The 15,024-nt window shown below is 41.8% G+C and overlaps 1 protein-coding gene across 1 annotated transcript; it reads right to left on the bottom strand.

Moving 5' to 3' along the window:
* Positions 1-13,717: 13,717 nt before the first annotated feature.
* LOC6609500 lies at positions 13,718-14,969 on the bottom strand. The gene is made up of 3 exons (XM_032715013.1): positions 14,709-14,969; positions 14,535-14,652; positions 13,718-14,426 (listed from the first exon to the last, which is right to left on the bottom strand). Exons 1-3 carry the CDS (start codon positions 14,794-14,796, stop codon positions 14,030-14,032), a joined length of 603 nt encoding a protein of 200 aa, XP_032570904.1. The 5' UTR covers positions 14,797-14,969; the 3' UTR covers positions 13,718-14,029.
* Between the last annotated feature and the right edge of the window lie 55 nt (positions 14,970-15,024).

The following is a 15,024-nucleotide window of genomic DNA, read 5'->3' as shown; positions in this document are numbered from 1 at the left end:
TTTATAGCGTGTACATTATCATAAACATATATACTAACCTTGTCGATCTAGCCATGTTCGTATGTTCATCCGTTAAGAAATGGGTATCTGATAGTCGAGTTGGTTTGAAGAACCGCATGCGTGTCACGGAATTATGTATTCAAAATGAGCCAGAAGTAGAATGTGGGTCTGGCTGCCTTGATACTGTGATACTGGGACGTACCAAGTGACTCGTAAATAAGTAATGCCACAGGACCAGTCCCCCGATCATCGATGATTGTAAATCGACTTCGATGCGGACCAACGATCTTCTCTCCTCCGATTCTCCAATTGGTTCCCTCTAACCAAATCATGCGTGTCCTGCCTCATGTTCTTCTTTCCACAACCTAATCTTCCACCTAGACACTGGTTCTAGGCGACGTCTCGAAGGTGTCAAGTTACTTCAACCCCTCCTCATCGCAGCCAGTTATCGACTTTGTGTATATGATGAGAGGACTCCCTCCGATGGGTTTTTTTTTGGTTTGGGGATAAAACTGCTTTGCTGCGTGAGAAAATCTCTTTGAATGCGACAGATGTTTGGGGTAGATCTACACATAAACAATTAAATAAATAATAATCAAATAAATAGAAAGATAAAACTTGTAAAATTATAAAATTGATCCATAGTTACTAATCTAGTTGCTGATTTTCCTATATATTAAAAGAAGTTCTCAACTATATCATTCAATTATTTTCACTGGTTCTTTGGTAAATCAACCTGTTCATCTTTTCTGACCTAAACCCTTTTTCATTCTTGTTTTTATTGCTAAACGTAAATCAAACAATTTGTCGTAAATAAGTCAAATAAGAATATTTGGGTTTCGAACTGCGAATGGAGCCTCTGCTTTTGGTTTCATCTTAGGGATTTCGATTTGAAAGGCATTGTGGTCCATTGTTTAAGCCCTTTTCGATGGCTTTTGCCATCTTTTATTTATGAACTCCGAAACGACTCTTTGCGGATCCTTTTTTGGACATGCGGCGCGTTCCTCATGCGGCTTTTATTCCCCCCTTTTGTCCGTTTGTTTCGGCCTTTGTTATCGGTCGTGTTGCATCTTGGGCGCTTGTTGCTCTTAACCAATTGCCTGACACTTGGCGGCAGACGTTTTAACAGGCCATAAATCTGCTCAGCCTGGCAAAAAGAATAGCGGAGTTGGGGCCACTTAGCCTGTTCGATGGCCCAAGTGGTCCATCTATCGAACTGCTAAAAAAGAAATCAAATGTTCTGAGAGAGCTTCTATGGTTTTGACAGGTGTGCAGATTCATTGGGGTGGCTCAGTTTATGCCACGCCCACTCCGCAAAAGATGGAGTGCACAAGCAGAGTAAGGGGTATCTGATAATCGAGCAACTCTGTGTACCCTTTTGTTATGAGCCTGAAATAATCCCACCCCTATGCAGATTCATACATATATAGATTCCATGCTGCTGTCAGATTCTTTGGCGCTTGAACTAGCTTCTTCTGGTTTTCGGATGGGCTTTTCATTTTTGCGCGTGCGCAACGGCGGCTCCCATAAATTTTTTACACCCCATGATTATCGTGCAGATTGGCCATCGTCTGCCGGCCACTTGGGAGAGCCGCAATTTAATAAATACTTAAATAAACTTCGGTGCCAGCTCCTCTGGCCGCAATGCTCCTCTGTGCAATTTTGTTGCGTGAACTGGAGTTCAAGTGAACTCGACTTGCGGACTTGTTCCCGGTACCCGAGTCCCGGGACCCGGGAATATTTATGCTTATGAATAAATTCCTGGCTCATTCGCCGCGTATTTGCGATAAGCCAAACGAAATTACCAACCGCCCTGCCCACCACCACTTTTCCACTTGTTGAGCGTAGCGCCGTTTGGGTTTTCTTCATTTGTTTTATCGACGTCGCGCTTGGCAGCCCTTGGGCATTTATCAGCAAAGCCCCCGCTCCCCCTTCCAATATCAAGCGACCCCTTGCCGCTCGATTTCTCGACTTCGACATTTAAATGGATTTCTGATCGGAGTTTCTCGGGCGCCGCTGTGGGTCCCAGTCCCCCAATTGATTTCCAATTTCTGCGGAAACTGTTATCGCCTCTTTTTATTTTCGGACCTTTGGAAATCTCTTTTTTTCTGAACGGTGTAACAATCTCCAGGGTCTGCAGCAGTCTTAAAACACAGAACAAACCAAATGTGAATCCAAGTGAAATAAAACAATAAATAAATAAAAATAAAATAAAAAAATAAATTAATGTAAATTGTTTAAAAGTCATAGGAGATAAGATTAGATTTTTGTAGCAAATGGAGCTGGATCTATGTTAATTTTATTATAAATAGTTAAGAATGGGGTATAGCTACTATAGCTGCCCCTAATTAAATCCATGCATGATGATCCTTGTCCTAGACTGACATGAACTGTCTGTGCCCAGGCAGGCAGCTGTCGTCCGGACTCATAAGAGGACAGACAAGAAGCCTCGCCGATCCAGATCCCTGCTGCCATTCATTATCTCCGCGTGTCTCTGGGGTTCGCGGGGATCCATTGAAACCCTTTATTTGTTCGCTGCTTTTAAGCAAATTACAGTGTTGGCTCTACCCGAGCAGGTTGTTCATTCTGCATTCGGCTACCTGGATAGCCACTGGCGATGGCATTATGTGGTTCGCATGCAATGCTCTTGATGGAAAGCGATTGTCCAGCTTTTGCATAAGTCATTGCTATTTCTGGACCGGATCTTGGCGTCCAGCTTTCTATGCTATCAGCGATTCCCAGTACTTAATGCTTTGATCAATAAAACAGGTCCCGCAGAAGGTTCGAATTGTAGGCAATTGAGCTTATAGTTGCTAGCAAAATCTAACTATTAAATTCTAATGCTAAATTATAGTCAAAAGCTGAGTGTTTAGTGCATTGCTATGTTTATTATGTTTGCTCTAACGGGAAACTATCCAAAAGCAAAATCTCGCTCTGTCAAATTCAACAAATTAGTGATGCGATCATAACTTTTGCTGTGCAACATCAGCTAGCCATGTGCACAAAGTCCAACCAGGGGGCACTCAGGCCAATTGGAGTCGAGCTTGTGGAGTTGGAGTTCCACACTTAGAAAAAAAAAAACAAACAATTTAATGAAAATGAAATTATTAGTTTAAAACATATCCACTTTTGCTAACATTTTAAATTGAATGACTTTATTATATTTCTCTTAATTTTTAAGTAATAACTTTTTAAACTGCTAGATAGTAAACTAATAGTTATGCCTGATTTTTCCGTGCTCCGCCAGTGTAAAATCCTGATCCGAAGCCCAGGTCTCCCAGTCCCACAGTTAAACGCTTCACCTGTTCGCGCAAGGCGTGTGCTTGGCTTGTCTTGCCATGGCCATAACTCTGCGACCTGCCCCCTGCACTGCCACCACTCCGCTCCTTGACTTTCGCAGCCAAGAGAGGGGAGAGAGAGTGGGGGGCTTAGTTATTAAGGCGGCCAAGAGCCAGGTTGCTAGTCTGGCCAAGACGCGCGTGCTTCCTTGCCTGACTGCCTGCCTGGCTGCCGCTTGAAAACTCGTTTCGATTATGAAAATTCCAAGCATTAATAACTCTGTTGCTCTGTTGGCCGCACTGCGACTTCGAATATCCCAAACAACTTGGTCTCTTGACTCGACTTGGGACTCCTCGATGGCGGCAAACATGCTACAGAATGCTGCGCTATAAATAACAGGCGAAATGGTACAATAAGAAAAACAATTTGGCCGAAATGCACACTGTGCTGGTCAACACAGTAGCTGGCTGGAGTAAATGAACAGAAATTTGTTTAATTTCTCTCTTTATTTGCTCGCTATATTTTCCATTTTGTTAAAATACACTTACGTCGTCTGTATTTGTTAAAAGTCAGAGGGTTCAAAAGTCTGCTGTTGCCAACAACAAATGGCATGCTAATAATTACAACAACTGCTTGAGCGACTACTACTTAATGGTTACACTAGACAGCAAAGTTAGACTTTTCTCAAAATAATTTATGATTTAAAAAAACGCGTTTTCTTTTAAGTAACTTTGATCTTTTAATGGTACAATCTAGATTTTATAGGCAATGTTTTGTCAATTTGATCAATAAATTGACAAAACATTGCCTATAGTGTTTTCAATGTCAACTTTCTGGCTGACCAGTGTTACCACCAACCTGTTGCTTAGATGTTCTTCCACATTCGAGTTAAGGTTCATTGCAATTTCTATGCAAATTAATATAATTTTGTACGTGTTAAACGAATACGTACATAGCCGCACTTGGTGCAGCTTTACAAAAGTCGTTTGGCATATGTGTACAATGTACATACATGTGTATATATGTATATATCCAGATGCTATATCGCCATATAGTGAGGGGCGTAGAGTTCACTTATAAAGCAGTTGTCCATGCATATTCATGACCGTGATGGGACCAGCCTCCAGATCATTATTCCCGCAGTTAATTGCTCAGTGAGCTGGCCAGCGAATCGGTAAAAGTAGGGGACACATTTCGTCGGAGTGCACGTAGCCATCAGCTTGTGTCAGGCCAAGATAATAATTGGTTTAACCACGTTAAGGCTAATTACTCCATTGGTTTGTGAGATACACTGAGCTGGGGGCTGAGCGGAGAAAACGAGCTGAAAAAGTGAACTTTATTTTTTAATTACCAGACCGAACGGACGGGGCCGATTAGCCCCGCCAGGTGGCGCTTGTTTGGCCCCAATCCATAAATATATCCACAACTATTGGATAACGCGAATGCAAATTGCTAGCCGGGTTATTAATGCTCGACTCTGTAAAAAATATGTTTTTTCCACAATAATGGAATTTGAAGCTTGAACTCTATGCCTCGGAATAGGATTAGTGCATTTCAAAAGAATTTTACAACGTAGTTATTTGGTATTTTTAAGACGTTCTATGTGTTTGATCCCAACTCATCTTAGATGTCGCCAGTCACATTGCAACTATTCTGGAGTTTAAGTTACCCAGAGTTTCCTGCCAGACTTGAAAGCTCAGTGGCTCTGGGAACAATGCTAATTTGATGCACCCCAACGATGCTGAATCAGCCAACCGATAAAAATGCCCCTTCCAGTTACCACACAGTAAAGTATATCTCAAATTTATGGGTTCTTTTTAAAATAACTTTTTATTATAAACTGAATCTGAAATATACATCATATTAACTGAATCACTAATAGTGACACTTGGGTAAATACTTAAATAGCTGTTGCAAGGTACATCCTTTTTCTCTCAGTGCATTGCTAAAGAGCAGGCGTGTCGAATACCCATGGCATAGGGATACACAGTAGCTCAGGTGGAGTTGCTAGAATGGGGGCAGCGTTCAATTACCTGTGGCCAAGAGGCGCTGAGTTAGTTGCGCTAGCTCTGGCAAAACTGGCAACCTGAAACTGGGAGACTCTTCCTGGCGGCATTGTTTCGGCGGCACGAGTCACCAGTCACCAGTTCAGTCCCGGAGCTTCTCCTCCTTGCGGCAATCAGTGCAATCAAGTTGGGCCAGCAGGAAATCGCTTCCATACGCCCTTGATTATGAGCCATGAGCTTGCACTTGGAGTTCCACTCGCCCGATCAATTTAGATAACTGCTGGGAATTCAATTGTATTTTCTAAACAAAATGGTAGCAGGCTTCATATACAACTGATTGCGTTTATGAAATGCCAGCTTAATGTAGCACTTTAATCACATACATACGTTGTTAAAATGAGTTTAAGATGTGAGTAAGCAAGCTAATCAAATTTCACAATTTACGTAGATACTTTACCATGATCTATTTACTGCATATGAAGTAGTTTACTTAGGTAGCCTACTTGGTTCCTAGGCTGCCACATATCTTTGCCAACCCGTGCTATTTCTTACACCGCAGTTACAAATTATTTAAGCCCAGAGATTCCACCTTGTCGCTGCCTAAAGTATATAAATGAGCTGGCTGAGAAGATCATTAATGCACAGTTAAAAGCCCGGGGCTCCGGAGGAGCGAAGCTCGGGTTTCACAAGATCGCATAGTGAGGCAGAGTGGCAAAGGTATGACTGTATTGGTTGCATATCTTTTACGAGTTTCGGACATGGTTAGTTAGGGTTTTGAACCTGTTCTTTTGGCCATAGTTGTCGTAGCCACGACATCCTCTCCAGTTGTGCCCCATCGGTATTATTAACGATCATTATGAAGTTTTAACTTAAGTGGTCAATTAACATTTGCATGACTGAAATCGGAATTGGAAATTAGTGTATGACTAATTAATGCACAGAAATGAGGAAAAATCCGGAATCGAAAGAGCTCTAATTACCAATCTCTCTGGCTATGCAACAAGGTAAGTTCATTAGGGGACATCCAACCTGAATGAGTGTGAAATAATACTGTTTTCAATCTGAGCGGCTATCGAATGCATTTTCGGCACTTCCACTCGCGCCTGTGACACAATCAATTAAACGAGTGACAGGGCATGACTTCGCATAAGACGTTTTTTTTATACTCGTACTTCTTCGAAAACTCCCAAAAGCCTTCGATTTTATTAATATAGCTTGATTGCTTTGTTAGCTGTTAATTGATTTACGCCCATTTGGAGTACCCCCATCCCTCCCCAAAACCCTTCAGCTCCTTTATCGCTGCAGTTCATTGCCGCTTTTCTTTTTCACCATTGGTCTCGCCTTTATTATCATGTCAAGGCGTATTATGTTATTATTTATAAATCATGCTCAATATTTTGATTTCAGCTCAGTTCCAGTGTCCAAAGACACAATCATTCAACCCACTCCATAATTACTGTGGAAAATAAGACGGAAAGTCAGACATAGAAAGCGATAGTGTCTTTATTGGTAGATTGTAATTGAAACTTATTTAAGGTAACACTTTTTTTTTTCGCACCAATGATGACGAAGAATTTTTATACAGAATTTTAGTTTTAATTTAGTTTAGCGAATAACGTAATCCCTTGTTAAGAAATATATATGTATCTATACATACTGCCGGCTGTCCACTTGCAGTATCTCCTGCCTCTGGACGATTAGATACTCTCCTCACGCACTTGATTAGATACACTCGCCTTTGGGGTTTTGATTAGATATAGTAGCTCTCTCCATACGACATATGGTATAAAGTACTCAAATACGACGACGCTTAGGACGATTCTTCTTCCGAGTTTCTAGGCAACTGGATGTGGCAAAAGAAACCTTACACGTCGGACCTTTCCCACCGGTCTTTTGGGGAATTTTATGGGCTTAGGCTGATTAGATTTTCAGTGAACTGGCTAGAGACGGTAAATTTAAAACCCCATCCCATGCCAGTCGATTTTTATTGGTCAGCGTTGATTAGTTTTCCAATCAGTTACAAATAATTAGTAACGAAATCTCTGTGGGCCAAACCCAGTTGTCAGCGCACACTAGAAGTATCTTATTCTACAAACGCACACCTGGCCAACACCAATCAGATGTCGGAGGTGAGATATGCGCTACCATATGAAATTAATTTCAACATTTCAGCCGCTGGCCACTGACACAATCGATTGTCTAGCTTAGTTTAGCTATGTGAGAGAGTTTCAATCGATCGTTATTGTTTTTTTTCTTTTTTTTTCCCCTGAAGTAGGGGGTGTTGTTCTGGCTAGATGGTGAGAACGTGACATTATCGTGCGGAGCCATGTGGATATCAAGTGCTCTCGCCACTACTCTGATTACCACTCGCGCCATCGGCGGTTGTGGAGTGTTTTCCTATCACAACTGGACCCTCTATTGGCCGATTTAAATTGTAGATTGGCCAACACACATACACACACACACAGTCTCCCGCTTGGCCGCAATTAGTTGTTGGTTGTGAAATTGTCACACGATTGGTGACTGTGCATTTTTTATTTTAGGGTTTTTGACCATTAGAATGTTCTATGGCATTATGAAATAACCTCATCTCCATCGAAATCATAACAAATTTATGGGTGGGTAAATGCTTTGTGACACATTTACACTCATTTGGGTTTTAAAAACAGCCAATTCATTGCTTACTACGAACTCTAATCCGGAATAAATTACTGGGCATTAAGTGCAGAGGATCAACTAGTTATGCATTATTCAAAGGGGCTTCGTTCCGGCGGGGTTTCGTATCCCGTGGATTTAATTGATTTATGCAGTCTTTTATTGAAAGAGTCAGAATGGGTTTACGTTTACGACCCAACAAGAGCAGGAAAAGGCCAGCGAAGGAAGTTTACTGGCACTGGTACTTGGGAGTCCGAGCCGAAGGTGTGCACATTTAATTAGAGTCACTGCTAAGTTCATTAACAGGTGTTATATTCGTTCTGGTTACGTTGGTCGTTCCGCCTTACGGGGATCGTTTCGACCAGGCTAGACCGAGACTAACGCATTTTTTCTGTTTTCCTGATTAGATTAACCCCTTGCCACCCCATCGGCCTAGAAACGACAAGAATTTGAGACTATACCCACTGGGGAAAGAAACTGTAAAATTTAAAAGCCCTGTAAACGCTTTTACGATCCCTATTCCTTCACCACACACATATTATATACAGTACATATACATATATGTACTGGCGTATATATCATCTATCCGCTGTAGGTGGGTCGCTATATAAACAGAGTCTCTCTCGAATGTGTGGGCTCAGCCACATTATATCGTATAAATATAGGTATGCCGGCAGTAACTCTGCACACTCTTGACAATTAAGTCGCTTGTTTGCCAGGTGGCACTCGCTGGAATTTGTATTTGCTTTGTATGTTATTACAGACTCGACTCAGCGGATTGATGTTGTCACGAAAAGCGGTAGATAAAGACAGATTCGAAAGCACCACGCAGAATCTCTGCTCGGGATCAGCTTCCCTTCAGTGCTTATCTAGTCTACGCAGCGTCTTATCAATAACTTTGAATGCCAGAAACTGAGTGGATGACGATAGGAATATTAAACTTAAACGGGGTTATAATAGATTTTAGGCAGATAAGAATGCCTATCTGATCGGGTGTCAGTTTGAAAAACGCCTAGTGGCACATATATTACTACTACATACATATATTAAGTGTAATGAAATAGTTACGACTTAATAGCAGAAATCGAAACTTATACACCGTGTTTGGTAAACGTGCGCTAATTAAGACTATCATTTTAATCAAGACAATAATTGCCCTGCTTAGGTAAATTATACGCTCAACTTCCTGCTCTTTGCTAAAAATCTTTCAGCTATGTAATGTCCAACAGGTGCGATAATTTCCTTGAATAAAACTTGAAGTTCCGCCCAATTAATGCAACCGCAAGCACATGTCCTCCTCGTATAAATCATATTAACTGAGCTGCGTTTTACCCGCTCACGTTTCGGCGATTTATAAGCATTTAATTGTTTGATTACGGCCAGCTAGCTCTTGCCCGTGGTTTCATATTTCACATTTCTCTAATTTCAAATCATGAGCATTTGGGGCGGGGCAAAAAAAAAAAAAACGATTAACGAAAGCAAACCAAACGAACCGAAATGAAACTCAAGCAACCTGCTGTCTTGGCTAGTTGACTATAATCGTAAATTTGCGGCTATAGAGTTAGTTGTTGGCGGGGGGACATCATAAAAGAAGACGATTTTTGTCACTAAACGCTGCCGCCGCGATTAAATTAAGAAACCAGCAGAAAGCAGCATCCGAATCATAAAATATATTTTTATACGATCTCTTAGTCTTTCTCTATATAGAGAATACAGTAGTATAGTGGGTTTACCTGCAGACTCCGCCGGGAACCGGGAAGGGTAAAATAATGGGAATTGGGAACGATCTCGCCTCGGCTTTTATATCTTTTTTTTTTTTATTTTTTTACTTATTCAACTGATGTCATCCCAAAACGCGTCGTTGTGCCGCTGCAAAAAATAAGAATTTATGACCAATTTTCAGCCGCTTGTCTCCGCATTATCCACTCTTTTTTTCTTTTTTTTTTGACCAGCTCCTTGGCGCGACGCACAATTGAAAAACTTGTTTTTCCTTCGACTTTTATGATTTGTTTGGATTTTTACGCATTTTTTTTTTTTTTCTGCTGCTGTTGGTGGTACTGAAGGTTAAGGACACGGACGACATCTTTACCTGACAGTATTAGAGTTTTAAAAAGGATCTAATGCTGCCCGGTAAGATGTGAACAGATGTCCTTGCTAATTAGCAAGATTCGGTATTCCATGGCATCCAACTGGTTATTGCAACATTATTTGTACATTATAATCTCCTTTGCCAGAGGAAGCTCAAAGTTCTCAAGGCGAAAGAACCTTGGAACATTGGCCCCTCTTGGCGATAAGGAATTCTTTGTGAGTTTATTTGAGTGTTTCTTTCTTTTGTGAATTTTGTTTGTCGCTTTGCTTTGCGCTTTTGCAAATTTAATCCCATAACGAGTATTGATTTTTCTCTCTGTGTGTGCGCTGTGTGCTCAAGTGGGTTGGAAATAAAACAAAAACAAAGCCAGGCTCCATTAGTTTATTGAAATGTGCGTGTGACCGCGTGTGTGTGTGTGTGCGTTACCCAACAAACTTTAACTTTGAACCGGGGCGCGTGATTTTCCGGGGGCAGTTGCAACGCCCACTTTGACGCAGGGAAAATCGTATAAAAAGTTGAACATGTTATTTATAATTAAATTGAAGCTGGCGCCATCCGATAAATGCAATTATTGTTGTTACGCGAGATGCACACAACCACACACACACACACTTTGGCACACTGTTTATCGTGTGGCTGTTATTATTCTTGGTTTCTGTTTTCTATATTTTATTTTACTATTTTTTTCGGCCACCGGAAACATGCGCAACAACGCCCGCACACACATGCACCGGAAAGAGCGGCGCAGCGGAGAGCGCGATCAAACCGTCACGATCGAGCACCAAAAAAGAATTGAAAGCTGCGGCGCCAACGAGCTCCGCCGACGGCTGCGCTGCCCGCGGCTAGAGGTGGCAGCGCGGCACGATGTTTGCTGCGTGACACGAGTACGCTGCCCAGACCACGTGTGTTTGAAAGTAAGTCGCCTCTATTCTTCAAAAGTTCAAAAGTCATTGGTTTATGGAAATGGTTTCAGTTTAAAAGGCTACATTACACTTATGCAATTACTTATGTCATTAATGGTATCTGGGACTGCTACCAAGTTAAAACAATTAAAGCGACTATCACTTCAGACTAAGCATGTTTGCCGCACGCGACCATCTCTAGCCGCGATCTTGGCGTCGACAGCGCTGCTTCAAACATGTTGCAACGCAAGCGAACCTTGTTCGTCGCCGCCGTTACGTTAACGTGTGATTTGATTTTTAACTGTGACGCATTCCTTTGTCGTGTATATTGTAACGGTTTCACGGCTTCTTTTTGGCGCTCTGTCGCTTCTCTGCCGCCACTATTGCTTTTATCAATTAGGTGTACCCCCCTTTCGCTTATCCGTCCGATTTAACTTTTACGTGCTTTCATTGATGAATCAAAGTGAAATTGAGCTGCTAAAAAGGGGGCTTGAGCATCTCAAAAGAAATTAACGACTTATTCATGGTTATGTTTGTACGAATTAAAATAGACAATTTTTTATAATAGTTATTGCTCTAAGAGTTCAAAAATAGAATTTGAATTTGTTAATAAAAACGACTGGGTAACGGTGAAGATTTACTAGGTTAACTTTGGAATGAAGACTTAAAATATGTTCTCAGAAGATCCCAACATAGAATTTTTAAGACGATACTTTTTTGTTTAAGCGTGGCTCAAAACATTCAAATTTTTTGAAATTTTTCTAAAGATTTTAGCTTTTCTTTGATTAAGTCTAGCTGACACCTGTTACCTTTGCGTTTCCGTGGGGCCTTTTGTTATTATTAAATCATGACATGAAGTTTAGCTTCCGTCCACGATTACAGAAATCTTTGTTCTTTTTTTTTTTGGCTGAGACTTTCATTAGCACATTGCTTTTGGCATTGCCGTATTCCAATGATAATCAATTGTAGAAAATTTGCTTAATTGCCTATAATTTTTGGGCATACAACAAAGCGCAGACACGTGTAAAATTTCTGCAAGACGGGCTTTAATTCGCGCGCTTATTCCGTGCCTCCTTTTTTTCCCAGTGAACTGAAGTTGGGTGAAGAGTGAATGATCGGGATCGGGGATCCGCGTTCATCGGTGGTGGGTGCTTGTGGTGCTGGAAATGTGTGAAACACGCGTAAAGCCCGGTAGGTGTTAAAAATATCGTTTGGCTCCCGATCGGCACACACACACACACACCCGATACGAATTAGAATTCATTAGAAGTTATTTGGAATTTCTCTTAACACTTGACCGAGTTTCGAACGGTTGCACTTGTCCGCTCATCTTGACTTTTGATTTCCTCAAGGGTTCTTTCTTTTCTCTTGTTTTATTTACTGGTTGCTATTTTTTTATTTCTTGCTTTTTACTTCTATTTTCCTGGAACTTTACGTCCATTGGCGCACGAGGCCCACGATCAACTGTATTCATAATAACGCTCAGATTTGGGGAAACTTCTTCTTCGTTCTCTGCCCGGAGCGTTACGTCGAAACGGCGGCAGCGCGACGTCGAACTTGTTGCATCCCGCACAGCTGTTCCGCCGTCTGTCCCTCCTGCTCGCTCTCACATTTGTTATTTGTTGTCGCATTTCTATTAGCCAACGCCGGTCGGTAGCGGCGTCCCACTCTCGCTCGCCACTGGCCGGCCTGTTGCGCCTAATCCTATTGGCATCTCGCTCGCACCGAACATGTTGCAACCGCATGGTTTTCGAAACTTTGTCACGTTGGCCTTTTACGAGTTTAACTGGTTACGTTACTCCTGAATAAGAAACACCATTGATTTCAGTTCGTTGTTATTTTTTTGAAAAAAAAATCTGGCCCATCTTCTTTTTGTGTTATCTTCTTTTTTGACTCATATTGTAATTTCTTTTCCGTTCCCCCTGCCTTCTGGCAGGCTGTCCTCAAAATGGACATGCTCACTCAATTAATAAGAGCAGCGCAGCGGCAGAGCAGTTGATACCCTACTTTGAAAATAAACATTTACTAAGTTTAGTCAATTGTCTTGAAAAATTTGATCTTAAAAAGAATACAGTTTTGGAATACTACAAATTATGATTCTTTTTGTTGAGATACAGATACTCGGCTGTAGTTGCGTAACTTTTCAATCTCAATCCCTGGGATTCGCCATTTCGCAGCTAGGATCAAAATTCGGCTCAGGATGCGTGTTTGTATATAATTATTTGTATGTAATTACGTGCGCATTGATGGCCGTAGGGGTTTTTCGGTGTCAACTGCAGCCGCACTCACAAATTATGTGGCCGAAAAAGCTTTTGGGATTTCGCTGCTTCATTTCATTTCATTTTTTGTTTGGGGTTTATTCTTGTCTTTCCCGTTTAATGTACATCATGCCGAATCTGTTTTACTCCAGGGTGGAGTGTTCTGCGGAAGGGAACATGCCCTACCTGCTCAAGCTCTCGATTCCAAGTCCAATCCCATGCCCATGCCCCTGACTATTCTCAAACCCGAAACTGGCGCGGAGATCTGGTTTTCAATTTTTCTCGTATGCGCGCTGCTGTCGTCTTCGCTTTATGGTTTTTGAATCTTTTCACTCGGGTTGAAGGACCCGATCGAAGAAACCCTTTTCCTGTTTTTCGGCCCGATTTGTTCGCCAGCGGCGGCTAATTAAAAAACCAAAGAAAAAAATCCAGCAGCAGCAGCAGGAACAACAATCACACGAAAACCAGAAATATGCCGGCAAAGATATGTATCACTCCCGATCTGACGTTCCTCTATATGTGGGTCACTTTTGCGAGGAGACAAATGATGTCCACATTGCCGTGTCATTTATTTATGATCGGAATCGAGCATTAAATTAATAACTAGGGATCCTTCTCAATACATATCCTGGCATCTAAGCTTAAATGCTGTCTTCGCCAAACTTGGAGATATGCCGGCAAAGATATGTATCACTCCCGATCTGACGTTCCTCTATATGTGGGTCACTTTTGCGAGGAGACAAATGATGTCCACATTGCCGTGTCATTTATTTATGATCGGAATCGAGCATTAAATTAATAACTAGGGATCCTTCTCAATACATATCCTGGCATCTAAGCTTAAATGCTGTCTTCGCCAAACTTGGAGATCGGTGTTCCACCGCCAAACCTTATATTGACTCCTTCGGGAAACTCGGATTCATCGGATGTGGTGGTAGTGCTCCTCTTGGAACCCCATTTGCCTCTGTTGCGTGGCCTTTCACTTTCCGTAGTATCGGTTGTAGTTGCCTGGTACTTAGAATTTCTTTCATGGGTTCTTGCAGCAGGAGGTGGTGCAGCACCATCCGCCGGAGCATCTCCAGCTGCTCCAGCGGCAGGAGGAGCCGCACCCCCTGCTCCAGCTCCTCCTCCATCGCAGTTCGTCCAAGCGGCACAGGTCCAACAGCATTGTGGAAAGTCAACGTTCGTCAGAACAGCAGTCTCCACACATTCTGCAAAAGTGGCAGGTATCTGACAGCTAAAAGGATTCCGAAGGTGGAACGGATATTTAAAGTAATATGATAAAATATTACAATTAAGCTTGGAAGAAATTTAGTAATTTGATTTGTAAACACATAACACATACTAGTGGATAAATGCATCTCCTTCTGTATTTTGACAAGTAAGCGCTCCACAAGTCTTTTCATCCTGCTCCACATCACCCACTGCCATCTCTGCACCCTTGGGAGATTTGCATCCGTTCTCTGAAATTAATTTCAGCTTACTGTTTCCATTTGTATAGATATTTTCTGGCACATACTTCCTTTTTCCAGTTTCATATAGTGCACAAGGGCACCCACACTGGAGCAAGTGATCAAACAGGCTATCGTCACCAGGAGGCACTTCATCTCAATCGGAGTAATGGGCTTACTTTGAGAACTCCTCCTACTGATGCAAGCTTTTATAGCCCTTATAAGGTGTTACCTGATATCACACGCCAGTCACAGCTGCTATTTTACGAAGAGTATCCAGAAATCGTTGTACATAGTTTATATAAAACGATGTATATGTATCGGAGTAAAGCAAATCGCTTTGTATACTTTTCACTTAATTGGAAAAGACTTCACTTTATAATA

This window comes from Drosophila sechellia, chromosome 2R, assembly GCF_004382195.2.
Source record: "Drosophila sechellia strain sech25 chromosome 2R, ASM438219v1, whole genome shotgun sequence".
Taxonomy (NCBI): Eukaryota; Metazoa; Arthropoda; class Insecta; order Diptera; family Drosophilidae; genus Drosophila; species Drosophila sechellia.
This window is presented reverse-complemented; position numbering and strand designations above follow the sequence as displayed.

Excerpts from the sequence above, each read along its gene's own strand:
- LOC6609500 (XM_032715013.1), bottom strand. The coding sequence starts at position 14,796 with ATGAAGTGCCTCCTGGTGACGATAGCCTGTTTGATCACTTGCTCCAGT. Across the intron at positions 14,653-14,708 it reads TATGAAACTGGAAAAAGGAA|AGAACGGATGCAAATCTCCC; the intron begins GTATGTGCCAGA and ends AATTAATTTCAG. Across the intron at positions 14,427-14,534 it reads GGAGATGCATTTATCCACTA|CTGTCAGATACCTGCCACTT; the intron begins GTATGTGTTATG and ends GAATCCTTTTAG.